The sequence below is a fragment of the Numida meleagris genome, chromosome 21 (genome assembly GCF_002078875.1).
Source record: "Numida meleagris isolate 19003 breed g44 Domestic line chromosome 21, NumMel1.0, whole genome shotgun sequence".
Classification (NCBI taxonomy): domain Eukaryota; kingdom Metazoa; phylum Chordata; class Aves; order Galliformes; family Numididae; genus Numida; species Numida meleagris.
The window spans coordinates 2,632,640-2,656,966 of NC_034429.1; the positions used below are offsets into that span (position 1 = coordinate 2,632,640).

At 57.7% G+C, this 24,327-nt stretch overlaps 3 protein-coding genes and 1 long non-coding RNA gene across 7 annotated transcripts in view; 3 read left to right on the forward strand and 1 right to left on the reverse strand.

Annotated features, from left to right (window-relative positions):
- The window catches only part of LOC110387021 (disintegrin and metalloproteinase domain-containing protein 32-like), an 11,637-nt gene extending 3,530 nt beyond the window's left edge, over positions 1–8,107 (forward strand). The window contains exons 12-35 of the mRNA XM_021374714.1: positions 2–90; positions 240–348; positions 565–748; positions 1,014–1,094; positions 1,232–1,577; positions 2,514–2,578; positions 2,831–2,892; positions 3,134–3,212; positions 3,444–3,520; positions 3,592–3,784; positions 3,909–3,965; positions 4,101–4,172; positions 4,450–4,616; positions 4,711–4,792; positions 4,864–5,000; positions 5,206–5,386; positions 5,544–5,633; positions 5,742–5,940; positions 6,096–6,204; positions 6,326–6,509; positions 6,740–6,820; positions 7,116–7,236; positions 7,314–7,470; positions 7,954–8,107. Of these exons, the coding sequence (XP_021230389.1) occupies positions 2–90; positions 240–348; positions 565–748; positions 1,014–1,094; positions 1,232–1,577; positions 2,514–2,578; positions 2,831–2,892; positions 3,134–3,212; positions 3,444–3,520; positions 3,592–3,784; positions 3,909–3,965; positions 4,101–4,172; positions 4,450–4,616; positions 4,711–4,792; positions 4,864–5,000; positions 5,206–5,386; positions 5,544–5,633; positions 5,742–5,940; positions 6,096–6,204; positions 6,326–6,509; positions 6,740–6,820; positions 7,116–7,236; positions 7,314–7,470; positions 7,954–8,092 (3,061 nt within the window). The 3' untranslated portion in view covers positions 8,093–8,107. The remainder of the gene's footprint in view (position 1; positions 91–239; positions 349–564; positions 749–1,013; positions 1,095–1,231; positions 1,578–2,513; positions 2,579–2,830; positions 2,893–3,133; positions 3,213–3,443; positions 3,521–3,591; positions 3,785–3,908; positions 3,966–4,100; positions 4,173–4,449; positions 4,617–4,710; positions 4,793–4,863; positions 5,001–5,205; positions 5,387–5,543; positions 5,634–5,741; positions 5,941–6,095; positions 6,205–6,325; positions 6,510–6,739; positions 6,821–7,115; positions 7,237–7,313; positions 7,471–7,953) is intronic.
- Positions 7,991–13,161, forward strand: LOC110387038 (disintegrin and metalloproteinase domain-containing protein 2-like). Its single transcript, XM_021374745.1, has 17 exons — positions 7,991–8,265; positions 8,363–8,441; positions 8,759–8,835; positions 8,932–9,106; positions 9,286–9,351; positions 9,603–9,674; positions 9,791–9,957; positions 10,053–10,134; positions 10,310–10,446; positions 10,533–10,713; positions 10,856–10,945; positions 11,079–11,277; positions 11,424–11,529; positions 11,654–11,837; positions 12,080–12,160; positions 12,292–12,391; positions 12,512–13,161. The coding sequence occupies exons 1-17, from the start codon at positions 8,135–8,137 to the stop codon at positions 12,658–12,660; spliced, it is 2,076 nt and encodes a 691-aa protein (XP_021230420.1). The 5' UTR covers positions 7,991–8,134; the 3' UTR covers positions 12,661–13,161.
- On the forward strand, positions 12,773–19,643 carry IDO2 (indoleamine 2,3-dioxygenase 2). Of its 4 annotated transcripts, XM_021374747.1 has the most exons (11): positions 12,773–13,106; positions 13,734–13,929; positions 14,691–14,786; positions 15,257–15,376; positions 15,470–15,588; positions 15,875–15,889; positions 16,287–16,386; positions 16,490–16,607; positions 16,833–16,884; positions 17,817–17,965; positions 18,994–19,643. In XM_021374747.1, exons 1-11 carry the CDS (start codon positions 12,805–12,807, stop codon positions 19,341–19,343), a joined length of 1,617 nt encoding a protein of 538 aa, XP_021230422.1. In that variant the 5' UTR covers positions 12,773–12,804; the 3' UTR covers positions 19,344–19,643. The 4 variants fall into 4 exon arrangements, 2 of the variants coding, with proteins under 2 accessions (XP_021230422.1, XP_021230421.1); XM_021374746.1 differs by lacking the exon at positions 12,773–13,106 and having other exon boundaries at positions 13,300–13,929; positions 18,994–19,642; XR_002432379.1 differs by lacking the exons at positions 12,773–13,106; positions 17,817–17,965; positions 18,994–19,643 and having other exon boundaries at positions 13,300–13,929; positions 15,998–16,386; positions 16,490–16,627.
- LOC110387043 lies at positions 19,796–21,429 on the reverse strand. The gene is made up of 3 exons (XR_002432380.1): positions 21,403–21,429; positions 21,183–21,280; positions 19,796–21,071 (listed from the first exon to the last, which is right to left on the reverse strand). It is a non-coding gene; the product is annotated as an uncharacterized LOC110387043 (long non-coding RNA).

Genomic DNA, 24,327 nt, shown 5'->3' on the forward strand with positions numbered 1-24,327 from the left:
ACGGGCACGGCTGCGAGCACGGCACCGGCTACTGCTACCATGGGCACTGCCAGTCCGCCGAGCTGCAGTGCCAGCGGCTCTACGGGAGAGGTAGCGGCGCCCGGCGCAGCACCGTGCCCACTGGGATCAGCGGGTGGTGGTGGCAGCACCAGCATCTGTATTCTGCTGTGCGCAGCCTGAGGAATTAGGAAGCTGTTAGGGACGGTGCATTGTGATCAACGTTACTGGCAAACGTGCAGGTTCGAGGAGCGCTCCCGTGGTGTGCTACGAGGAACTGAACAGCCAGCGGGACAGATTTGGGCACTGCGGGTACCACCCCCGGCACGGCTACAGGGCCTGCGCGTGGAGGTAGGCAGCCAGGGAAGGGCGCTTCCCTGCTCAGAGCACATCGTTGGGTTTAATTCGGGCTGTGCAGGGCAGGAAAGCATCAACACCGCAGCCGACGTAGACGTGCTGTAAGCAATACACACAGCATTGGTGCGTTGGGCGACACTGATTTTTCGCCACGCACCACGTCTGCGTCTCGGTGTGCGCGCATCCATCCCATGCTGACTGATTCTGCAGGAACCTGCGCTGCGGGAAGCTGATCTGCACGTACCCGCACAGCACGCCACTCGACACGGGCACCGCTGCCGTCGTTTATGCCCGAGTGCGCGAGCACTTGTGTGTCTCCCTGGATTTCCTGAAGCCACCGGCAAGGCTGGACTCTCTGCTGGTCCCGCCGGGCACCAAGTGTGGCTCCGAAAAGGTAGGAAACGTTTTATAATCAGCTGCGATGCCAGAAGTAAGCAACAAACGAGGCTTCAGAAATACATCCCCCTTTGAAGCGTGTTTGATACTGACAAATGCTGGAAATATTCACTGACGTTACGTTTGTGGCAATGCGTCGCCCCACGGCACTAAATGCAGTTTATTTAAAACGCACTGGAGATTTCACTCCCGTTTTCACTCCCATTTGGGACGCTGAGCTGAGCGCTCTGGTGGTAAAACCGAGCCGCGGTCTGATTTTCCAGGTGTGCATCAACAACACGTGCCATCCGCACTCCGTGCTGGGCTACGACTGCAGCAGCGAAGTGCAATGCCACGGCCACGGGGTGAGTCACGGCGGCGGAGCGCGGGGCCGCGATTTGTCGGGAGGATTCGCTGCGCTCCGTGCGGGAGCCGCCGACGCCGCCCCGGGGCAGAGCTGCGCCCGACCTCAGAGCCCTCTGCCCCCCGTACCCCCCCCTAGGTGTGCAACAACCGCCGGCACTGCCACTGCCACCCGGGCTGGAAACCGCCCGACTGTCGCCAGCGCGGGTCGCGCCTCGGGGGCAGCGTGGACAGCGGCGTGCAGCTGCCGCAGCTCGGTGAGCACGGGGCGGGGAGGACGCTGCGGGGCCGCCCGGTCCCAGCCTCGCTCTTTCTCTCTCTTTTTCTTTCTTCCCAGGGCCCCTGCAGCAGCGGGCGCAGCTGCGCGCGGCGCGGATGGGAGCGCTGCTGGCCGCCTGCCTGCTGCTGCCCGCCGTGCCCGTGGCCGTGCTGCTGCTCGTGCTGTGCCGGGAGCTGCGGGCCCGCCGGCGTGCGAGCGGAGGGCGGTGAGTGCGGGGCGGGACGGGGCTGAGCCGCTCCGTACACACACACACACACACACATACACACACACACACACACCCCATATCTCCCCCCGCGCAGCATCGCCGAGGGGCGCAGAGAGGACGCGGAGGAGGAGGAGGAGGAGGAGGAGGATGATGAAGCGGAGGGGAACGCGGCGGAGCGCGGCGGGAGCCAATAAAGCGTTGGGAGCAGCGCGAGGCCGCGCCTCTGTCCCGGGGATGCGGGGGGGGTGGGCACGGAGGGGCCGTTGTTAGCGGAGGGGCCGTTACCCGACGGCTCGCAGCATGGGGCTGCTCCTGGCGCTGCTCCTGGCGCTGCTGGCAGTGCTGCGTGAGTGTGGAGCCGTGCGGGTGGGGGTCCCGGCGCGGAGCCCATCCACCGGGTGCGGCGGGATGAGGATTTGGGGCTCCGTGGGGTGGAGTCCTTGGGAGGGCCCCGTGCCGGTTGGGTTTGCTCTCAGCAAACGCTGAGCTCTGCTGCTGGGGGCTGCGGGCTGAGCTGCGCAGAGAGCCCTCCTGCTCCGCAGCACACGGTGAGCACGAGCTCTGCTGCCGAGCCCAAGGTGTGAAGTTCAGTGGCATCGGTTCTGGGACAGCAGCGCACGGCGTGGAGCAGCGCTGCGCTCCTCCTGAAGCAGATGCTTGCATACAACAAACGGCGTGAGCGTGGGCTCCCCGGGCCCTGTTCTGTTGGGTGAGCTGACCTGGGGCCGCCCCTCGTGCTCCCATTGCTCGGTGTTCCTATTGCCGGGCTTGGGTCCAGCAGTGGTAGGTGGACATGGATTTAAACTTCACGAGTGGTGCTGGGTGAACACAGCCCGTGCGAAGCCGCCTTTCACGCTGCGCACGGACCCACCCGCAGCTCGCAGGAGGTGGGGTTCACCTGCGGTGGTCACTAAATCCGGTTTGTTTCTCTAGATTCACAAGTGCCTTTGCACATCACGGTTCCCCAGCGGGTACTCTCAGATACAAGTGGAGAGACGGTACTTGAGTGATCAAATTATTGTGTGTGTGTGTGTGTGTGTGTGTGTGCGTGCCAGCAGAGGTACCAGTGCAGCAATACAGTGTGCAGCCGTCACAGTGTGAGTGGTGGGGATGCTGAGCTGGGAAGTGATGCTGAGCTGGCCCCGGGCCAGTGATGCGGGTGGCAGCGTCTTCTGAGCTCCTGTAACTGCTCTCTGCTTTTTGTTTCCTGTTCCTAATTCTCCCTTCCTCTGCTTTTCTGCACATGCAAGGACACGCTGTCCTACGTCCTCACGGTGGAAGGGCGGCCGTACACCATCCACCTGAAGCAGCAGTGAGTTTGTCCCGTTCTGTTCTGGCACAGGGTGATCCCGACCTGCTGCCACCATCCCACGGCTGTGCTGGGGCTGGGGGTGCTCATGCCTGTGACTCCAGTGGCAGTGGTTTGGGGTCTGCAGGGAGCGTGGGCTCCATCTGTGTGCAGTGTGGCTGCAGGAGCTGGTATGAACTGGGGAAATCCCAGAGGAACATTTCTCTGGACATTTTCAGAGCGTTTTGTTGTGTTTCTGTTCCAGATTCTTTCTACCTACTGATTTCACCATTTATACATACAATGAGACAGGATCGTTGCGCTCTGATTCACCCCTTATCAAGGTAATCTCGGCCAGCTTCTCTCTGCTGGGAGTTTGCAGGGTGCCCTTGCTTCTCGGCGCTTTTGGAGTTGTCTCTCCTTCTTGCAGGAGAGCGGAGCTTCCCTACTTTCTCCACCTTTTTGCATCCTAATCCAGGCAGGAGGTGCCGGGGTGGAACAAAAAGCTGTCCATGCAGACCCACGGCCAGAGCCATTGCTGTGAAGTGCTGAGGGTTCCCTCTGCTTTACCATAGGGCGACTGCTACTACCACGGCTACATCGAGGGCGTTCCTGGCTCAGCAGTGACGCTCAGCACCTGCGCGGGGCTCAGGTACGGGGCACGGTGCTGCCATGCCCGGTGCTGCCTGGCGCTGCTCTCAGACTGGTACTGTGCCCTCGCAGGGGCCTGCTGCAGTTCCACAACGCCAGCTATGGGATCGAGCCGCTGGGCTCCTCGCCCTCCTTCCAGCACGTGGTCTATCCCCTGGGCAGCGGGGCTGCAGCGGGGGCCCTGCTCCCACACGGCCACACCGGGGGCGGGAGGGATGCGCTGGCCGCTGACAGCGGCTCCAACACAGCACACCCAGCTCTGAAGGTGAGTGCTGTCACTGGGACTGACCCGGCATCGGCGTCTCTGGGTCTGTCAGAGGTCAGCACTCATTGCATCTCAATTACATGGATAGATGAATTAACGACGATGATCTTTTTTTCTCCTCCAGCTGCTGTCCAAGCACCGCAGGGAGATGTTGCTCCGCGTCATTTTGGAAAGGAGTTTGGTAAGCCCGGTGCAGCCAGCTCCAGGCTGTGGTCATCCTCTGCGCTCCCGCAGAGCTTTGACGTGGTCCCACGTAGCTCTGTGCCCACCCTGTGGCCGTCAGCCCATCACAGCACACTGCATCCCCGTGTTCCAGTACAGGCACCTGGGGGGCGACCAATACCTCGTGTCGGGGAGGGTGGTTCAGCTCATCAGCTTTCTCGACAGCGTGAGTTTCACCTGTGCTTTGCGTGCTGCGTGGCAGTTCTGGTGGGTGGGTTCAGCCGGACATCTCGGTGCTGCTCGGGGTTGTCTGATGTTTGCTTTCAACCTTTGCTGTGCAGCACAGACACCACTCTCAATCCGTGCTGTGCTGGAATTAGTCCCGGTCCCTAAAATCGCTTTGGTGCCGTATTGTCCTATAACGACATGTTCCACTGAGGGGCGATGGCGCACCGTGCAGCACCAGGACGGCCGCGGGGCCATCTCTCTCGTTGCTCTTCCAGATGTTCAGCTCCTTGAACGTGACCGTGACGCTGTCCTCCATGGAGGTCTGGAGGTCCAGGAACAAGATTCACACCGCGGGCCCTGGAGAAGCGGTGCTGCTGCGCTTCCTGGATTGGAAGAAGAGCAGCGCTCTCCAGCGGCCCCACGAAGTGCCCTACCTGCTGATGTAAGAAAGCCACTGCTGAAGAGCAGGGACCTGTTAAACCCGTGTGCTTTGTAACATGGGGTGTTGCACGGAGCTGTGGGCTGCTGCGTTCCAGGTACCGGGACCAGGCGGATTTTGTGGGCGTGACCTCACCGGGCACGCTGTGTCGCAGCGATGCATCCGGCGCTGTGGCCGTGGTATGGGGCTGTGCCAAGCGGGGGGTATGTGGCCAGGCCGTGCTACAGCCTCCAGCACTGCTCTCCCGCAGCTGCAGCGCGCCGTGACGCTGGAGTCGTTCTCCGTCCTCCTGGCGCAGCTGTTGGGGCGCAGCCTGGGCATGGGCTTCGATGACGGCCGGGGCTGCCGCTGCCCCACGCGAGCCTGCATCATGGAGTCAGCAGCACTGTGAGTGCCGCCAGCAGAGGGCTGTGCTGCAGATGTGGTGGTGGTGCAGGGATACCCGCTTGGGAAGGGAGGAAGGATAAAGAGGGGTTCCCTATTGAAAAGCAAAACCTTTTCTTTCCAAAAGCAAGATGTTCCTGAATGCTGCCCCATGCCACAGCAGTGGCGGTGCCAATACACGACCACCGAGGCCCATCCTTTCTTTCAGACACATCAGCGGGGCGAAGGCCTTCAGCAACTGCAGTGCTGCGGACCTGGAGCAGTTCCTGCGGCAGAACCCGGAGTGTCCCTTCCTCAGGACCCTGCTGGTGCACCCAGGCCCCAAAGCTGCTGACTGTGGCAATGGCGTGGTGGAGCACGGCGAGCAGTGCGACTGCGGCGGTGCTGCGGTGAGTGGGGCGGGGGGGGCTGTGGGACCAGGATCCCTGCCCTGCTCCCCAGTCTGCTCCCTGGTGCTCCCTGCACTGCTCCCTGTCAGCAGGACGGGGCCAGCACTGCAGCGAGGCAGTGGGGAGCGCGCAGCAAAGGTTTGTAGTGTGCTTGCAGGCGTGTGCCAAGGATGCGTGCTGCACTGCGCAGTGCAAGCTGAAGCCCGGCACAAAGTGTTCCTTGGGACCGTGCTGCGAAAAATGTCAGGTGAGATGTGTGCGGGGAGCTCAGCCCCGCACCTGCGGGCTGGGTGGGGTGGGTGCGCGGTGCCCACAGCCCACGGAGCCGCAGCGAGCAGCCCGCGTTCCCCCCCAGTTCAAGGCTCCCAACACCCCGTGCCGCCCCCCGGCCGACGCGCAGTGCGATCTGCCCGAGTTCTGCAACGGCTCCTCTGCCTCCTGCCCTAATGATGTCTACGTGCAGGACGGGCACGGCTGCGAGCACGGCACCGGCTACTGCTACCATGGGCACTGCCAGTCCGCCGAGCTGCAGTGCCAGCGGCTCTACGGGAGAGGTAGCAGCGCCTGGCACTGTGCTTGGGGCCAGGTCCCCTGCACCTGGGGAGGGGATGGAACGGGTCGCTCTGATCTAAGAGCTGTTAAATGCCAAATGCAGCACAGCTGTGCTCATCTGCTCGCCCCTCTGTTGTACGGCTTCCAAACTTTCCAGGTGCAAAAAACGCCCCTTTGGCATGTTATGAAGAAATCAACAGTCACCAGGACAGGTTTGGGCACTGCGGTAATCACCCGAAGGATGGGTACCAGCCCTGCTCCTGGCTGTAGGTGTAACCCAGCGTGTGTTTGGTTGGTGCTTCCCTTTGCTTCATAACCCCTGCTGCGGTGTGGCTGTGTTCTGCACGCTGACTTTTCTTCCTTTGCTGTGCTAATGCATTTTTTTAGGAATTTGGGCTGTGGAAAGCTTGTCTGCGCATACCCGAATCGAGTTCCCTTCACTAAATTAAAGGGTGCCATCATTTATGCCCAAGTGCAAGAACATCTGTGTGTGTCATTTGATTTAATGCAAGCACCCACTGAGGCAGATCCTATCCTGGTTAGGGATGGCACAAAATGTGGTCCCGGAAAGGTAAGAAATGTTTCCCAAGCATGGAAATGCTGTACCATTATCACAGCTGTAACAGCTTTGGAAATAGCTGCTAGTTTGCAGTTTAATTTAAAAGTGATCTGTGCTTATTGCCTGTGCCATTGGCTTCCCGATCATCCCCTAGATCAAGGAACCTTTCATAGAGCAATGACCAGCATAATGAAGGGAGATAGAAAGGTGCCCAGCAGGGTTTTTTCCTATTGTACTTGCAGGTTTGTATGAATGGCACGTGCCACCCGCACTCCATTCTGAAGTATGACTGCAATGTGCAGAGAAAATGCCATGGGCACGGGGTAAGTGACAGCAGTGCTGCTGGGGGGGTGATGCTGTGTGGCTCAGGGCTGAAGAGGAGTGAGAGGTTATTTCCAGGTGCTTGGGACTTGGCCATATCCGGGCCTGGGGGGGAGCCCTCGTCCTCCAGAATCATCATGCAGCAGCGTGGGAGAAATTAAGTGAGACTACCTGATGTTCTCAGACCAGAATTAAATGGGACGAAGGAATGCGGAGTATTGCTCGTCTAGATTAGCGGAAAACTGGGGGGGGGGTAGGGGGGGGAGAAGAGTTTTCTCTCCACTCTGGCACTTGCAGGTGTGCAATAACAAGAAGAACTGCCACTGCAACCCGGGCTGGAGCCCACCCCACTGCAGGACACGGGGATCTGCAGTGGGCGGCAGCACGGACAGCGGGCAGCAGCTGCAGGAGCTGATCGGTGAGTGCCCGCAGCGGAGCCCCCAGAGCCACAGCGCCTGGCACTGACCTGGGGCCGCTGTGTGGTTCTGTCCCCAGGCCATGACACAAAGGAGTTTCTCAAGGGTACAACGAAAAACATGCTGCTGCTGTGCTTCTGCCTCCTCGTCCCCCTCCTCATCTGCATCGTCATCCTGGTGGTGAAGTGGAACCAGCTGATGCGGCGCTGTGCCAGGAGCAAGACGGAAGCCGCGGTGTGAGTTGACGTTGGGTGGTTCCTGCTCTGAGTGAGAGGTGGGCAGGGATCTGTGGGAGCTCCCGGAAAGCTGCTGAGAGCCAGAGGACATATTCCATGACACCCAGCTGGCTGTCTGCATAAAAGACCTGGGAGAAATTGCTGGTTCCTGAGGAAAGGAAACTATAGATAGGGAAAAGATGCAGGAGGGGCTACAGGTGTCACAATTGAAAGCAGCACATCTGTCCAGCTGTGGAGAAGAGTGCGAGAGAGAATATGATAGAGCAGGGCCAGGACACGGCAGGCATCCTTGGTGCTCCTTGGGGCATCACCATGTGCTCCGTGACAATGTCCCCAACCTGAAATAACGGGGCACAGATTTTGGGATGCATGCATTTTGGGAGTAGGGGTGTGATGGGGTCTGGCAGCCTGCCCGGCTGGGGGGTGAGAGCAGGGGCCGGGCTGCTTTGAGCCCCCCGTGCTGAGCCTCTCTTGTCCCTGCAGCTCTGCCGCCGAGGACACCGGTAGCAGCGCGAGCACAGAGAGCAGCGGGAGCAGCTGCAGCTGCGGTGCGGGGACGGAGCCGGAACCGAAGCAGGAGAGGGGCTCGGGGCTGTGCGCGGGGGAGTCCCTCGAGCAATAAAGACGTTGAAGCAACCGCCGGCGGTCGGCGGCCGTTGGGGCGATGCGGGCGGCTCTGGGGCTGGCGGTGCTGCTGGCAATGCTGCGGGGGGGGGCGGCCCAGGGTCGGCCCCGCGCCCGAACCGTCACCATCCCCATCGCGGGCCGGCCCCGCACCGTGCGGCTGCGGCAGCAGTAAGTGGGGGGGGCGGCAGTGAGCTGGGGCGGCCCCGGCGGGGAGCGGAGCGGAGCGGGGCGGCACGGCGGAGGGTCCCGTCTGTTCTGTGCGCAGGGCGTTTCTGCCCGAGGAGTTCCGGATTTACACCGACGGCCGCGGCGGGGTCGCGCAATCCGAACTCGCGCGTCTGGAGGTAACGGTGCGGCCGCGTGCTGCGCCCGACGGCTGTGGGGAGGGCTGGAGCGGGCACCCGGAGCAGCAGTGGGGCAGGTTGCCTCCTGCTCTCCTTGGATGCTGTTCCGCGCACCGGCCGCTCTGGGGGCGGTGAGGAGCTGAGGGAGGGGCGGACGCCAAATGCCGTCGGTGCAGCCCCCGTTTTGCGGGACCTGCGCGGGTGGGACGGGGCCGCACGCGGTAGTGCCCAGCTCCGGTGCCCGGGGCTGGTCCCTGTTCCCTGCAGCTCTGCACAGAGCAGGCACCGCGCTGATGGTGCGGCCTCACTGCTTCCAGCGCGACTGCTTCTATGAGGGCTACGTGGAGGGATTCCCGGAATCACTCGTGGCTCTCAGCACCTGCTCTGGGCTCAGGTAAGCTGCCCACCCTGCTGTGACAGCAGGAGCACAGGCACGGGGACCGGCAGTGCTGCAGCAGAGCCATCCCTGCCCTGCGCCTTCGCTCCGCAGCGGAATCGTGCAGCTCGCCAACACCAGCTACGGGATCAGGCGGCTGGAGGCTGCGGCTGGGTACCAGCACCTCGTTTATCAGATGCCGAGCAAGAACGTGGGCACGCAGCTGCCAGGAGGAAGCAGCTCCCTCGCCTGGGCTGCGGAGGTGTCCCTGCAGCCGTGGGATGGAGCGGTGAGTACAGCTCGTGGCCGTTTGCTTCGGTGCAGCGGTGCCACAGACCTGGGAGATCTCCAGCTCTGCAGCCGGGTGTTGTTCCTGCATTTGTTCAGTTCGTCAAGTGCTAATGACTCCCTGTTCATGTGTGCATGGGGATTTTTGTTGCTGTTTAATTTGTTTTGGTTTTCCTGAAGGCGAAGGAAGCTGTTCCTAGGCCCCCTCGATATCTGGAGATGCACGTCATTCTGGACAAAACCCTGGTGAGTCTGCGTCTTCTCCATCATAAATTGTTTTCTCTAGGAAAAACCTTCACAGAACATCATGGGAAACGTGCACAGGGCTTGGCAGGCCCCGCGAGGTGGGAAGCAGCTGCCTTGGGCGTGGAGAACAACATGGAACGGCAGGGGCTGCAGTGGGAGAGCTGCCTGGGGTGGGGGCAATGCGTGGTGGCTGCGCTGTGGGCAGACCCTGCACGGGGCGCTCCGGTGCTCTGCAATCTGTCATCTTTCAGTGCGACTACATGGGAGCAGACAAGTATGTGGTGAGCGCCAAGATCGTGCAGCTTTTCAGCTACGTGAACAGCGTGAGTGCTTTCACATGGGTGGGAAACATGCTGCAGTGGGATGGAAAAGGCCCCGCACCAACCGTGAGTGGGGAGCAAAGGGACCCCGACCAGCCACGGTGTCTGCCTGTTCCCAGATGTTTGCTCGCCTCAACCTGACCGTAGTGCTGACTTCCCTGGAGCTCTGGACAGAGAAGAACAAGATCCCAACCACAGGAGGTGCTGAAGAGTTACTGCAGAGATTTCTGCAGTGGAAAAACACGCATCGTACCTTGCGGTTGCAGGACATAACATTCCTGTTTGTGTAAGGAGAGGGTGGCTGGCGTGGAGGTGACAGGAGTAGGGGTGTCGATGTAGTGCAGAGCAGCACGCGTAGGGCTCGGTCTGTGCTGTCCTCAGCTACAGGGAGCAGTCCCATTCTGTGGGAGCATCCTCTGCGAGGAAGCTGTGCCTCAAGAACCACGCTGGAGGAGTGGCCTTGGTATGGAGCCGTCTGTCCGTGCATGTAGCCCTGTGCCTGGGAGAGAGAGGGTACAGCATTGGACTGTGCCCACCTGGAAGGCGAGGGCTGCCAGCAGTAGGGGCTGCTGGGTGCTGAGCTGTGGGGGGGGAGAGGCCGGGGCTGGCAGTGCCCCACAACCGTGCTGCCTTCCCAGTACCCGCATTCCATGACGCTGGAGGCGTTCTCAGTGGCCGTGGCCCAGCTACTGGGGCTCAGCCTGGGGATGAGCTATGACGACCCTGGGAGCTGTGTCTGTGCAGGAGCTGCCTGCATCATGCAGAGCAGTGCAGTGTAAGGCTCCTGTCCTCCCCTTGTGCCTTCTGTTGATGGGAAGGGCAGCAGTGCCCTGGCACACAGACCTCCCCCTCTGCTTACAGGCACTCGGCTGGCACCAAAGCCTTCAGCAGCTGCAGCATAAGAGACTTTGAGCGTTTTCTCACCTCTGGAGAAGGGCAGTGCCTCCTGAACCGGCCGTCTATGAATGTGTCCTACAAAGCTCCTGTGTGTGGCAACAAAGTGGTGGAGCTGGGAGAGGCCTGTGACTGCGGGTCGGCAGAGGTGGGTGGTGAGCCCTGGTGGGACCTCAGGGTTGTGCCTGGCCAAGAGCCATGCCAGGAACCCCTGGAGCTGTGTCCCTATATCCACAAGGACATAGGGAGCAGCATGAGCTCTCCTGACTGCCCGTGCTCATCGCTTCCAGGAGTGCCAGCGCGATCCATGCTGCACTGTGGGCTGCAGGACAAGGAAGGGGGTGCAGTGCCTGTCGGGACCGTGCTGCTCGAGGTGCAGGGTGAGCCGTGCTGCAGTGGTGTTGCATTGCTTGCTTGCAAGACCCGTGTGCACAGCATCGTAACAGGACTCTGTTCTGCTGTCTGCGAGTGTGCACTGTGCAAAGCTCCTCTCATTCTGCCTCTTTCCACCAGTTTGTGAAAAAAGGCACACTGTGCAGAACTAGCTCTGAGGATGAATGCGAGCTGAAGGAATATTGCAATGGCACTTCTGGGGCGTGTGCGCCCAACCTGTGGGTCATGGACGGGCATCCCTGCAGGCAGAACACTGCTTTCTGCTACAGGGGGGTGTGCCAGACCGCTGACAAGCAGTGCCAGGAGATCTTTGGCAAAGGTGGGGCAGCATGCTGCTGGGGGAGCAAGCATGGGGGGACAAGAATCAAAACCACTGGGTGCAGCACATGGCCCCAGTGATGATGCTCAGCCGTGAGGTGGGGTGGGGCTTTCTGACAGTCCGTAAGTGATGGTATGTGTTTGCAGATGCCAAAAATGGACCCTTGGCCTGCTATGAGGAAGTCAATGGCCAAAGGGACAGAATGGGGCACTGCGGCTCTGATCACAGTGGTTACCACAGCTGTGCTTGGAAGTGAGTGCTGTGGAAACGCCACGCTCCTGCAGCTGCGCTGAGCCCTCCTGTGTCAGAGAGTGACAAGGAGAGGAGTGGAAGGGTGAGGGTGTTGTGCAAAGCCCTCTGCTCCCTGTGCCTGCAGAGATCTCCGCTGTGGGAAGCTCATCTGCGAGTACCCGGGCACCGTGCCCTTCACCAAGGAGAGGGCTGCGGTGATTTACGTGCGGGTGCAGCACGCGCTGTGTGTCACGCTGGATTACATGCGGCCTCACACGGAGAGGGACCCCATGCTGGTGAGGGATGGCAGCGTCTGCGGTGACCGCAAGGTGAGCAGTGCTCAGGTGTATAGTGGCTCTCTTGTGAAAGGGAGGAGCTGTAGGAAGCGTTTCTGCAGTAGGGGAGACCCAGGGGCAGCGGCGTTTCCATTGGTTGTATCCCAAACAAATTGAGATTGATACATGGGTGGTAGGAACCCCATTGAATGGGGTCAGGCTTGAGGCGCATGACTCTCTCGAGGGGAGGTGGGTGTTGGTGTCCATCGTGTGCTGACTCCATGTCTGTGCTTTAGGTCTGCATGAAACAGAAGTGTGTGTCTGCTGCTGTCTTGAACTACAACTGTGACATAAGGAGAAAATGCCACAGTCACGGTGTAAGTAACAGTGCTACGCGTCCTCAGTTTTTGGACCACTGCACTCTCCCAGGTTGTATCTTGCAAAAGTGCGGACACGGTCACGATCCTTTGCAGCTGATGGAAGTCATTTCTCTTCCTCCATCACACAGGTGTGTGACAGCAAAGGGGACTGCCACTGTGACGTTGGCTGGAAGCCCCCGGATTGCCGGGAGAAAGCGGAGTCACAAGGAGGGAGCAGTGAGAATGACAGTGAGCAGGGAGGGCTGTGGGTGCAGGAGGGGCGTGCTCCAGGTCGCTGCTGTTCCCCCCGGCTGTGGCAGCACAGAGCATCGCTGCCCTGCTGGGGGCTGAAGGAGTCGTCCCTTGCAGACACCTGGAAGAAGAGCTCACTGAAGATGTGGCAGGTTCTCACCTTGTGTCTCGGTGTGCCCATCCTCATTGGGCTCATCTTCGTGGCGATAAACAGAAAGGAGCTGAGGCAGTGTCTGTCCAAGGAGCAGCTGCAGGAGGAGGAGTGAGCCTGCTCCCCTCCTTGGGGTTTGGGCGGCAGGAGGGGCAGAGCCCAGACCTCACCATCTGCACGGGGAGGGGAAGGCCGTGCTGCTTGGCACTGACAGGAACCCCCCTTCTGTTCCCACCCTGTAGGTTTGAGGAAAGCATCGATGAGGAAGGGAGCACACTGGATGCAGAGTAGCATAGCTGGAAAGACCTTTAAAGATATTGCCCAGGTCATGGGTGTTTGTGCTGATCTTGTGAATGGAGGCTGTGTTACGGGAGCACTGGTGGTGCCGTGCTGCCAGGGGCTGTGGGCGGTGACCAGTGGGCATCCCAGTTCTGTCTGCCCACAGTGGGAGCAGGCTGCAGCCGTGAGCAATGTCTGTGGTCCCAGGAGCCAAGTGGCAGCAGCAGCAGCATGGATCCCCAGGCTGGGGGCAGGAGCCTGTCTGAGAGACATTGAAAAGCTGTGTCCTTTATATTGTGTCCTTGTTTGTGTTGTTCAGTAAAAGGTGTTTATGGTGCCCGAGGCCTGTGATCCTGCGGGTCAGGGCAGGGTGCAGGCGCTCCCCCCGTCTGTTACTTCTGCTCTGGTCCCCCCCTGGGCTGCTGCCATGGGGAGAGCATGCCATCCACTAATGCACATTTAATCCATCATTACAGCCTTGTGCTTTGGCAGTGGGAATTTAATGACAACCTCAGCTCATGTTCAGCCATTAAGAAGTTAGCTGGAAATGCAGATTAATCCTCAACTGACATGAAACGTGATGCTGGGAGCTTTACTGCCTGCCATGCAGCACTTACTGCATGGCAGCAGCTTCAGCTGTGGCTCCCTTGATTTACCTTGGCTGTTAGGAGCGCATAAATCAGCAGCACTGTGTGCAAGCCCAGGACTGAGGACTCCGTTGTTGCACACTCCACTCCCCCAGGGACAAAATCCCCCGTCCTGGGGGGAGGACACCATTGGGGTGCCATGCTGGAGCTTTTCCCCATGTCCCCATCCTGGGGGCACAGCTCGCAGCCCCCGCCCCCAGCCCGCTGCAGGGGCTGGAGCTCAGCGCTTGCTTATCTTCAACCTTTACTCGTGTTTGCTCAGCCCCTCCGGCCACAGGCACCCCCCAGGACAAGGTTCGGGGCCGGGGCACGGTGCTGGCTCAGCACAAAGCAGGGCAGCACAGCGTGTCCCGGCTGGGATGGAGGCCGGGGACGAGAAGGAGGAGATCCCACTGCCCACGGTGCTGAGCCGCTTCCAGCTCTCGGAGGAGTACGGCTTCCTTCTGCCCAACCCTCTGGTAGGACACGGCTGTGCCCTCGCGCCTGCGTGCTAAAGAAAGTGGCAGATTTGGGGGTTGGTGAGCGCTGTGCTGGTTGGGTTGCCACTTAGCACTGTTTTACAATAGTTTATAGAACCAATGAGGAATGCATGCGAGGCTTTGGCTGAGGCAGATTCATAGAACAAATTCCTCGCTTTTAAAATGATTGCACTGGCTGCAGCAAGCGGCACAGGGGAGAGGAGCAGGAGCTTTGCAATTCAGATAGTGGCTGTGGATTTACAGTGCTTTATACGAGTACGAGGAGGGAATTTAGATGGCAAATCTCCCGTGCTGCAAGCGGTGCCATTTGTCACCAGGCGCAGTTTACAGCGGGAGCTCTCAGGGACGGGCAGACACTTGTTTATCGTCCATTAGTTCACAATCACGCGGGCTGGTATTACAAGTGGAGGAACCAGACACAAACCATTAGCTGCAATTTGCAGGCTGGATGGGTGCTCCCGTCCCTTGCCACAAAACCTTTTCTCATGCAGTGGAGCACTGCCCTGTGCACAACCAGCACTGCCATTGTGCTCCCTTTCCCCGACCTGTGGCTGCTTTGCACGGCAGCTCAACCAGGGTGCAGTCTTGCGATGACCAAAGACTTTGCCCAGGGCTGTGCTTATCTCCCAGCCCTCTGTGCCCTGAGCAGGATCAAGCTCCCAGCCCCAGAATGGACCCGTGTGTCTCGCTGGTCCCCAGCATGTGATGTGCTGATGCCCTCTCTCCTGGCATCTCCCCAGACAGAGCTGCCACCTCCCTACAGCCCTTGGATGGACATTGCCCATGAGCTGCCCCAGCTGATCGCCAGCCGCCAGCTCCGTGCACGCATCCGCCAGGTACATGTCACTGCACCTGGTTTTGGTGAGCTCTCACACCTCGGTCTGACACAGCTGGGTCTGCAAAAGTCAATACAAAGCAAACCACTAGTGCTCTGACTGGTCAGGTTAGCATCAGTCACTTCTGGGCCTGCAAAAGCAAAGCCTTGTTTTCGGCAGGGAGTCACACCGACATCACCAACATGATGCAAAAACAAAGCCTTAAGTGGGCACAGAGCTAATTCATTGCACAGCTGCTGGGCACCTCGTGGTGCAGGGCAGTAACCCGAGGGTTACCAGGATTCATCACATGCAACCCAACCAGTTCCATCCACAGCAAACCCTGCAGGGGTGGGAGGGAAAGAGTGGATATCCACGGGGAGAGCATGGGGCTGGGATGTGCAAAGCAAGGTGCCAGGAGGGCAATGCTGGGCTGGGAGCACACAGGTCACATGTGCTGCACATTGCTCGTGGGGGTATCTCTCTGCCAGATGCCACAGCTGAACACTCAACACCTCCGAGGACATGAGGAGCTGCACCTGGCCCACCTGGTGCTCAGCTTCCTCACCATGGGCTACGTGTGGCAGGAGGGCGAGGAGGGCACCATGAAGGTAACATCGGCCCCTGCTCTGGGGGACAGAGCCGTCCCACGGGGGTGATGCCAGACCTGGTGCAAAGCTCTCTGCTGTGCTCTGTGCCTCCAGGTGCTGCCCCGCAACCTGGCTATCCCCTTCTGGGAAGTGTCACAGACCCTGGGGCTGCCCCCCATCCTCAGCCATGCAGACTTCGTCCTGGCCAACTGGAGGAGGAAGGATCCCAGCGGGTAACCAGGCGAGCGCGGCTCCTGTCCAGCACAGAGCTCCCGTCCCAGCCAAAGTCATCTGCAGCCACGACAGCCTGGGGCTGGCCCATGGCTAAGGGCCAGGGAAGGGTTTACCCCATGGCACACATAGGGGCAAGGGGCCAAGGGCTGGAACCTCCCACTAGCAAGCAACCCTGTTTGTGTCCTATGCAGCACAGTCCATTGCTGGAATCACTTATAACATCTCTCTCTCTCTGCTTCTCCCCTTTTCATGTGTATTTGCTGTCGATGCTCAAAATGCCTCCAGGCCTCTGGAAATTGAGTAAGTATTTAAGATGCTTATTTATTTTCTAATAGTATTAGTTCTGTTTGAATTGGCATAGTGCTCCCACACTGCAGCACTCTGCTGGGTTAAACCTCTCTCTCCCAGTACACAACAGAAACACAGACACCTCTGCAACAGCAGCAAAGCACAGTGGCCATGGCAGAACAGCTGCTGCAGCCTCTGCAGAGCAGTGCTACCAGGGAAGGGTTTAGGATCCCTCAGAGCCAGAGCAGAGCAGATCCCTGCTTACCTGTGCTTGAGATGCAGGATGTTTTGCATCTGGAAGGTTTTTGCCCCAGGGACTGAGCTATGCTCTGGCCCAGCACCAGGGCAGGCAGCAGCACACTGCTGGGGCTGGGGACAGGCAGGGACACAGGTGCTGGCCGCCCTGCAGGAACCTGGAGCCCATCATATCACTGCCTGGGGGAGACAGCCTGCGCGGATTCATCCTCGTCACGCTCCTGGTGGAGAAGGCAGCTGTGCCCGGCATCAAGGTAGGGTGCTGTAAGCCCCATGCCCCACAGCCACCTCTCCCCACTAGGGTTCAGGGCACATCTCAGCCCATCATTTCATGCTCTCCTTCTCTGCTCCTTGCAGGCAACCATCCAGGCCATTCGCGCCATCCGGCATCGTGATGACGAGCGCCTGCACCGAGCCCTGCAGGGGCTGGCAGCGGCCATTGGAGACATGGACAAGGCCCTGCAGCGAATGCATGGTACTTGGAGCAGCTGCACGGTAACAGCAGCCTGCACGCTCAGGGCTCATTGGTTCCATGGTGTAAATACACTGTGCTCAGCCCTTAGAGCACCTCACCAAGCCCTGCCCTGAGAGGGGAGCGGGGTCCCCTCAGCTCAGGGGGCCCATGGGAAGCATTGCTGCAGGCGCCATCGCCTGCCTTTTTTCCCCCCACAGTAACACCTCTGGTCTAATTTCCACCTAGATTACGTGGATCCAGCAGTATTTTACACTGTGATCAGGATCTTCCTCTCTGGGTAAGTGGGGTGCATGTCCCCCCACCCAAGTTACCTGGTTAGGGCAGCAGCACTGCGGATTTGCTGTCCCTCACCTCCCCACGGGGCTGCCAGCATCACAAACCACTCTGCTCTTGGCCTTCTCAGAGGGCTTCTATTTTTATTTCTGTTCAGCATATCTCAGCATTCCTAAGTCAAAAGGCTCCATGCATCCTGATGATGTTTCTTTCATTTATTTTTTTTATCCGAGCTGACCTTGTCTTGATGGTCATCAGCCTGGAAAAACATGCCTTTAAATTCCCTTCTGCTTATAAGAACTTCCCACTAGTAAAGGTTACTATAAATAGATTCCTGGGAGAACTAAAAATATTAAGGTATTCGATAATGAATCTATTTTCTCTGCTGTTTGAGCAAAATCTGTTCCTGCAGTCAAACAGCTCCAGCAGCCAACACTGAAAGCGCCATGAAATGGGGCATTCTTCAGAAGGTCAGGAGATATTTTTGTGCCAGGCACATTATGGCTCTGAAATCGTAACTCCTGTTTCCATTTCTAAGAGAGCATTTATCCTTTTTCGCACAAGCAGGGTGACACGGCTGTGAGTTAATGGTGTGCAGAGGGGGAGGCCTTGCTGGGGATGAGCATCTTTTACGAGAGGGAGGAAATCACACTGTGGGCTTGTTCTCTGCTGAAATAAAGGCAGCGGATGGGGACGCAGCCCCGGGGCTCACAGCAATGCGCATAGTCCTGTTTTTCTCCCTGCACCACGACCTTGCTGTGCACCTTGATGTGCTTTTTATTGCCAAATTTATCTCACATTTGAGGACAGCTCGCAGGGCGCAGCGAGGGGGGTTGATGCATGGCCGGGGGCAGGAAGGCGGCACTCTGTCTGCCAGCCCAGGGTCACTCCCTGCAGCCCAGCACCGGCCGTGCTGACCTGCCCATGTCCGTGCAGCTGGCGGGACAACGCGGCCATGCCCCACGGGTTGCTCTACGAGGGCGTCTCCGAGCAGCCCATGGCGTTCTCGGGAGGCAGCGCAGCACAGAGCTCCGTGCTCCACGCGTTTGATGAGCTCCTGGGGATTCGCCATAGCCAGGAGAGCAGTAAGTCCAACACATCTCCCTTCTATCAAAAGAAAGCAGGTGGGGGGCACAGAACCAACCCAGTGCATCGCCCTTCATGCAGCACCCCTTGTGCCTACAGCAGGTACCAGGGCCATGCACCCAACTTGCATTCCAAAACCCTTCCACTGCCTCTGGCTGTCCCCAGTACATTACATGAGGAAGTCCATAAACCAGGCTCTGGCACACTCTTCCATGCTGCTATAAATTCCCGGAGGAACAGACTTTGTTTTTTGCATGTCAGCTCTTTGCTGAGGTTATATATGGGTACAGAGCTGAGGAGCGGAGCACGCCAGCACCCTGCCAGTAACTGAGCTCATCCATTCACATCGCTCTGCCCACAACAGACTGTGTTTATCAGAAATTAGCAAAGCCAGCCTAATAGCAAATAATAAATGCCGAGAGCAAAGGCTAAAACCTGCCTTTTAGGGTTAAAGCCAACACTAATGAAGCACTGCCCTAATACGGGTTTGCTTCTCAATTAATTTAATATACTCAGAAAGAGCTGAGGACAGGAGGCTGCGTGGCGATCTTGCTGGTACTGAACAGCACGACTCAGTGCCAGGGACAGAGGGGAACAGCCAGCAGGAGGCTGGTTTGGGGTACCCCACAGACCCTGTAGCAGAGCACTACTGTGGGGCCCAGCACAGCACTTCAGAGGGGCTCAGCCCCTGCTTGCTCCTGTGCTCAGGAACCCAGGTGAAAGCTGTTCCATAGGCATCCAGGAGAGGGTGGGGCAGCATCAGCAAATGCCAGCTGGGAACTGCTTGCAGAGCATTTGCATTGGACTGTGGATGGGAACCCATCCTTCCGCATCGCCTCTTCCCTTTGATTTACATCACAACCAATCCTAAAGGTCCTCCAGTGGTTTAACTGGAACTGTTATTTTTTTCCAAGAGCATAGGCAGACCTCCAAAGAGCAAACAAGAAGGGGAAAGCAATATCCAATATTTCCACCTGAAGAAATGCCTCTTCTCATTTCTCCCAATGTCTCTGCTGGTGTTTTGCAGCCGCGTTCCTACACAGGATGAGGGACTACATGCCCCCTCCCCACCGCGCCTTCATCAAGGACATCAGCCGGGCCCCCTCCCTGCGGCAGCACATCCTCAGCTCTGCAGACACGCGGCTCCGCGAGGCGTTCAACCACTGCGTCACGGCACTGGCAGACTTCAGGTCCCACCACATTGCCATCGTCACCAAGTACATCGCTGTGGCCAAGGCCAAGGCGGGGCAGGAGGAGGCTGGTTCCATTGGGAAGCCCCCGACCGCGCTGGAGGCCAAGGGGACCGGCGGGTCACACATCTTCATCTTCCTGAAGAGCGTCAGGGACAGCACCAGAGAGGGGCTGATCAGCGCCTGACGGCCAGCACAGTGCTTGCTGCACCATGCACGGAGACAGCACGGGAGGCCAGGGCTGCAGCAATTCATGCTTGCACAGGTCTCAGCTCACTCCTCCCCACAGCATCTCACCAGGATTTCACCATTCCCTGCTGCGGCAAACATGAGCCTGCCTGAGGGAGGACAGCACTGCCATCCATTGCCCCAAAGCACACAGGGAGCACGGTCCGAAGGCACCGGCAGGACTGTGCCACCCGATGGCATCTGTGACACTGTGACTGTGGCTCTGCTGCATGAATAACGCAGCCTAATAAAGCTGCAGCTCCTAGGAACAAACTGTGCTGCTGAGCTTGTTACAGGGGCAGCTCCCAGGTGCTCACCTGGAGCAGAGCTCCCCAGAAACCCAAACATGCTCTCCTGGCTGAGACCCCTCTGCCATCACGAGGTGGCAGCAGAAAGCTGCTTTTCTGCTGGTGTTGAGCAGCTGCCTGGGTGCGAGCTGCCAACAGCATCACTGGTAGCCCAGGAAAGGTGGGGGGTGGGGAGAGAGCAGCTAGAACAAAACATTAGTTTGCACTTCGGGAGTGCTGACTGCACCAGCGGGTTGCAGGACAGTGCTTCCCACTGCGACCCAAAGCCTTCAACACCCAGACCCGGTGTCTTTTGGGCACAGCTCCTCCTGCCTGCACAGCAGTGGAGCACAGCATTGCAGCACTGAGATAGGGCACCGTTCTGAGCCCAGGGGTTCCCAGCACCCGCGGGTCACCAGGAGTCAGATGCAGTAATTCTTGTGGTCCTTTCCAACCCAGGATACTCCGTGGCTCTGCATTGCCTGGGCTGGAAACAGCAAGCTGTCCAGCCTACGAACAGGGCTCTGATTGCCTTGCATTTCATTACTGTTTCTGTGTCAGACAGTTTTGCGTACTGAAATGCCTGCTTCCAGTCTGAGTAACAGGCAGAGATCCTAAACAGATGCTGCATCCACAGGCGGACCACAATTACTCATGGGGTGTCTGCTGGCAGGCACTGACACAGCAATGCTCCAGTCACCCAGAGCCAGCTGGGATGGGGAGAGCAGCACAGGCCCCCAGGGGCTGCACACAAAGCTGCAACCCTGTATGTCTGCAGGGATTCTCAGCTACACCCTATGCATCCCTTCCCCACCCAGGCTACAGGATGGGGACACGCAGCCACACAGGATTGCTGGGAAAGCTTTTTCCACACCGCCTGCTGCCCAACTGGCCTGGCTTCACTGAGAGCACCTCCAGATTCCCCAGAATACCAGGGGAAATCAGGCCACACGCATCCATGTTTTGTCTGCCTGGATCTGCTGGCATAGCCACCAGAGACAGGCTTCACACCCCATCAGTGTCTCGGTGCAAAAATAGCACTGGCAGTGCCACTTCTCCTGCACTATCAGAAGGAAGTCAAGGTCCTTTGAAATGAGGTCTCATTCCCATAAGGGCATGGAAAAGCTCAGCACATGGTAGCATGAATTGTTAAAGCTCCTTGCTAAATTTTATTTGGTGCCCTCTTTTGAAAGGCAGTCTTAAAACTGGGGCTTAGGAGAAAATATCTTCAGTAAACAACCTATAGGAACATGGCAGTGCCTTTAAATCTTTATCTGGCAGCCCTCGTTCCACTCCATCTTTGTTCCTGAATAGCTGCTGCATATTTTATGTAGGAGATATTTCATACTGATGATTGTCTTGGGCTATTACATTTCAGACCATTTCAGGCAAACAGCAAACTAGAGGAGAAAAAAAAAGTCACTCTAAATGCAAAATGTAAGGAGGGCTCTCATGGGAAAATGGGACAGGGGGTTGGAGGGGACATGGGACCTCCCCTGCATGGCCCTCACCTCTGCCAGCACTGCTTGGGGATGAGAAAAGGGAGAGACACTGCAGAGCCCACAGCTTTCCCAGGCAGACTGAAGAAGGGTTCATTGTACCTGTATTGCTATAACGTGTTGGAAAGTACAGCAGTAATAGCTGGATAGCAAAACCTTTGGCTACAGCAGATGAGGACAAGCCCAAACAAGGCAGCCATGGATGTAAAAACAAAGAAAAAAAGCTGCTTACCTCTGGAAGGCCTCAGGTACACAGGGATCTCCAGTGAGATGCCCTCACCTCTCTCTGCCAACCCTTAAATGAGGTGTGGGAAGGGGCGGATCCTGGCTCCAGCCCTTCCATCACTCAGGTCATCACATGCACCTGAGCTCCCCTGGGCTGGCCCTGCCTTCCCACCAGGTGCTCCATCACTGCTTCAGGCTGTGACTTAGCACTTCCACTACAGTACCCAAATGCAGTTTATGGAATGCTGCGTGAGAGCAGCGCGCAGTGACAGCGCCAGCACTGATCAGATCTGCTCCGTACATGGGGTGCGTGCAGATCCCTTCCTGTCTGCTCCTGGCAGCTGGGACGGCTGCTGTGCCAGAGCTTTGATTCCTCTCTGTTTCCAAACCACTGCTGTCTACTATTGATCACAAGGCGCAGACATCTGAGGTCTCAGGTGCATTTCAACGGGAAGCACGCTGCATTTCAATAATTCAGTGGGCCCTGTGCCTAAAGATGCCGCGATGCGTTTGAAAACAACGCAGCGCTTCGCTCTCATTTTACAAAAGCACAGGAAATTTGGGCAAGAGGAGCATGGCACACTGGCGCAGGATGTCGCTGTTTGTTGGGCTGCACACAGCTTCGTGCCAGCCCCTGTGTCAGCCAGCCCCTCGGCTGGGGGAGTTCCTGCCAGGCGGCTGATGCAAGCCCAGCAGGGCAGCAGTGCCACAGACCTCGGCCACAGCCAGTGTGGTGGCTGCAGACCCAAATTAGTGCTGCCCACATAGCAGTCTGCCTTATCAGTACAAACAAAGGTGCTGCCTCTGTCGGGGTGATACACACAGTTTCACTGTGAATCTACAGCACAGGAGCCACCCAGCATCACGGTGCAGCACAGCATGGCATAGCAGCACTGCATGGCACAGCACAGCATGACACAACACAGCAGAGCTCCAGGTGTTTCCCAGCTTTCATAAAATCTGTGCAAAAGCCCCTGAGCAGCCTTCCCTTTTGTAGCCACAACCAGCCCTGCTCCATGGCACCCACATCACACGGCACGCAGAGCCCAGTGTTGTGTCTCTTGCTACAGCTTTTGTCCCCGTGAACATCTGAAATCGAACAAGAATATAAACATTTGGATTCCAGACACTTCTCAGCCCTAACCTTATTTATCATACTTGGCTCTGCTCCTGGAGTCAGGGCCAGAAGAGGCTCCGAACATTTTGAGTTATTTAATATGCTGCACATAGATCAATCTTGCTCTCCCCTCTAGCCACAGGTTTCCCTTTGTGGCTTGCTGCACAGTTATTATGTCCATCAATATCTAAGTAATTAAAATCCACCATTACGCAGGTCTTGGCTGCCTTATGAGCTCCTCATAAGCGATAAAACATTTCATGGTCAACTTTCCTTAAGTGCCCAGGAGGTCTGTAGCACCGTCGCATTTTCCCTCGGCTACTGCCATTATCCTGGAGGTCCCATGCACAACCACCCTGCTGGAAAAGCAGCGAGCCCCTAAGCCTCCTGCAGTTGCAGCTGTCCCTGCACCATGGTCACACTGTGACTTGTGCCAGAGGGGACAAACTGGGAGACAAGTACTTGTCTTTCTCCTGATTGGCTCAGTTGCTGGTCTCATAGCAATTTATCAATAACAACCAAGCTTGCTTTGCAGTTTCCACCTAGGAGGAGCAGGAGGGCGCAGGATATAACTGCCATAACCTCCTTGGCACCGCTGCTCGCTCGAGATGCAATGCTGTGCCTGGCGCGTGCCCTGGGCATTGTGTCCCTTGGAGCACCTGGCCTGGCTGAAGCTCAGGTTGCACAGAGGGCTCTATCTCTGCCTGGGGGATTGCTCGCCTTGGCAAGAGCGACTGCAGTCCAGATCTGATGAAGGGACATGACTCAAGCCAAAAAGTGCTAATTACAGCTCAGACGGACGAGGAGACAGGAACTGCTACATTATGCCTAATATGGGAGAGGAATAGGGAACAGATTGAAGAGCCATCACTGCAGAGATGATGAAAAGGGGCCGTCCCAGTGGCACTGCTGTGCTGGGAATGCCCAGGGCGCAGCGGCTCCCATGGATTATTTCTACCATTTGTGCACCCTGCTCTACCTGCCATCCTTGGTCCCTGCCAATGTCTTCCTGGCCCTGCCACTAAGCCCCAGAGCAGCCAGTGCAGGAGGCTGTTCCTGTGTTCCCATGGACTCGGTGCTGGGAACCAGAAGCAGTGCAAAGCGAGCAGCCAGCTGGAGGCTGCCTGGAGGGCCCTGGGGGAAAGGGCTCATTTCAAGCTCAAAGTCCCCAGGGCAGGTGCAGCATTTTCAAAGCTTTGCACCATTAAAGCTGTTCATAAATAGAAAGAACTAGCAACTAAAACATTAGCATTTGAATAAAAATAGCCTTGCAAACCAGCCAGAGCCAAAGCCAGGTCTTGGCAAAGGTCTCCAACCTCCTTCTAGGATTGGGAGTGCAGTAACCACACGCAGCCCTGTAGAGCCTGGAAACACCTCGGGTGTGTGGGGACAGGACAGTGTGCTCCCCGGGCTGGGGACACGGCGGATGCTGCCCCTCAATGGAGCTGGGAGAATGCAGTCACTGGTGTCCTCAGCACTGGCTCCAAGCAGGGACACGCTTTGATTGCAGCATTGCGAGACCGGGGCTGTCGCCTTCTGTATTTACTCAGAGCTGCGCACAGCGGGTTCCTTCTTTATGACGAGGAGCTGGGGTAATTTGAATAGTAAATACTACGAGGAAAGTGGATTACTATTGTAGGAATTGAATGTTGCTTCTGCATATAGAACTAACAAGATTCGTACTTTATTTCGTGGTCTCTTTATTGATACTAATAATTCTTTCTGGGGTTCTCTTTATTTCATTGAAAGGGGGGTCTCTGATTGTTTTCATCAACTATCCTTTAGATATTGATGCATGCTTAGTAAGTAGATGAA

Excerpts from the sequence above, each read along its gene's own strand:
- LOC110387038 (XM_021374745.1), top strand. The coding sequence starts at position 8,135 with ATGCGGGCGGCTCTGGGGCTGGCGGTGCTGCTGGCAATGCTGCGGGGG. Across the intron at positions 8,442-8,758 it reads CCGAACTCGCGCGTCTGGAG|CGCGACTGCTTCTATGAGGG; the intron begins GTAACGGTGCGG and ends CACTGCTTCCAG. Across the intron at positions 12,161-12,291 it reads GAAAATGCCACAGTCACGGT|GTGTGTGACAGCAAAGGGGA; the intron begins GTAAGTAACAGT and ends TCCATCACACAG.
- IDO2 (XM_021374746.1), top strand. The coding sequence starts at position 13,405 with ATGCTGGGAGCTTTACTGCCTGCCATGCAGCACTTACTGCATGGCAGC. Across the intron at positions 15,377-15,469 it reads GCGAGGAGGGCACCATGAAG|GTGCTGCCCCGCAACCTGGC; the intron begins GTAACATCGGCC and ends CTGTGCCTCCAG. Across the intron at positions 17,966-18,993 it reads TCGCCATAGCCAGGAGAGCA|CCGCGTTCCTACACAGGATG; the intron begins GTAAGTCCAACA and ends GGTGTTTTGCAG.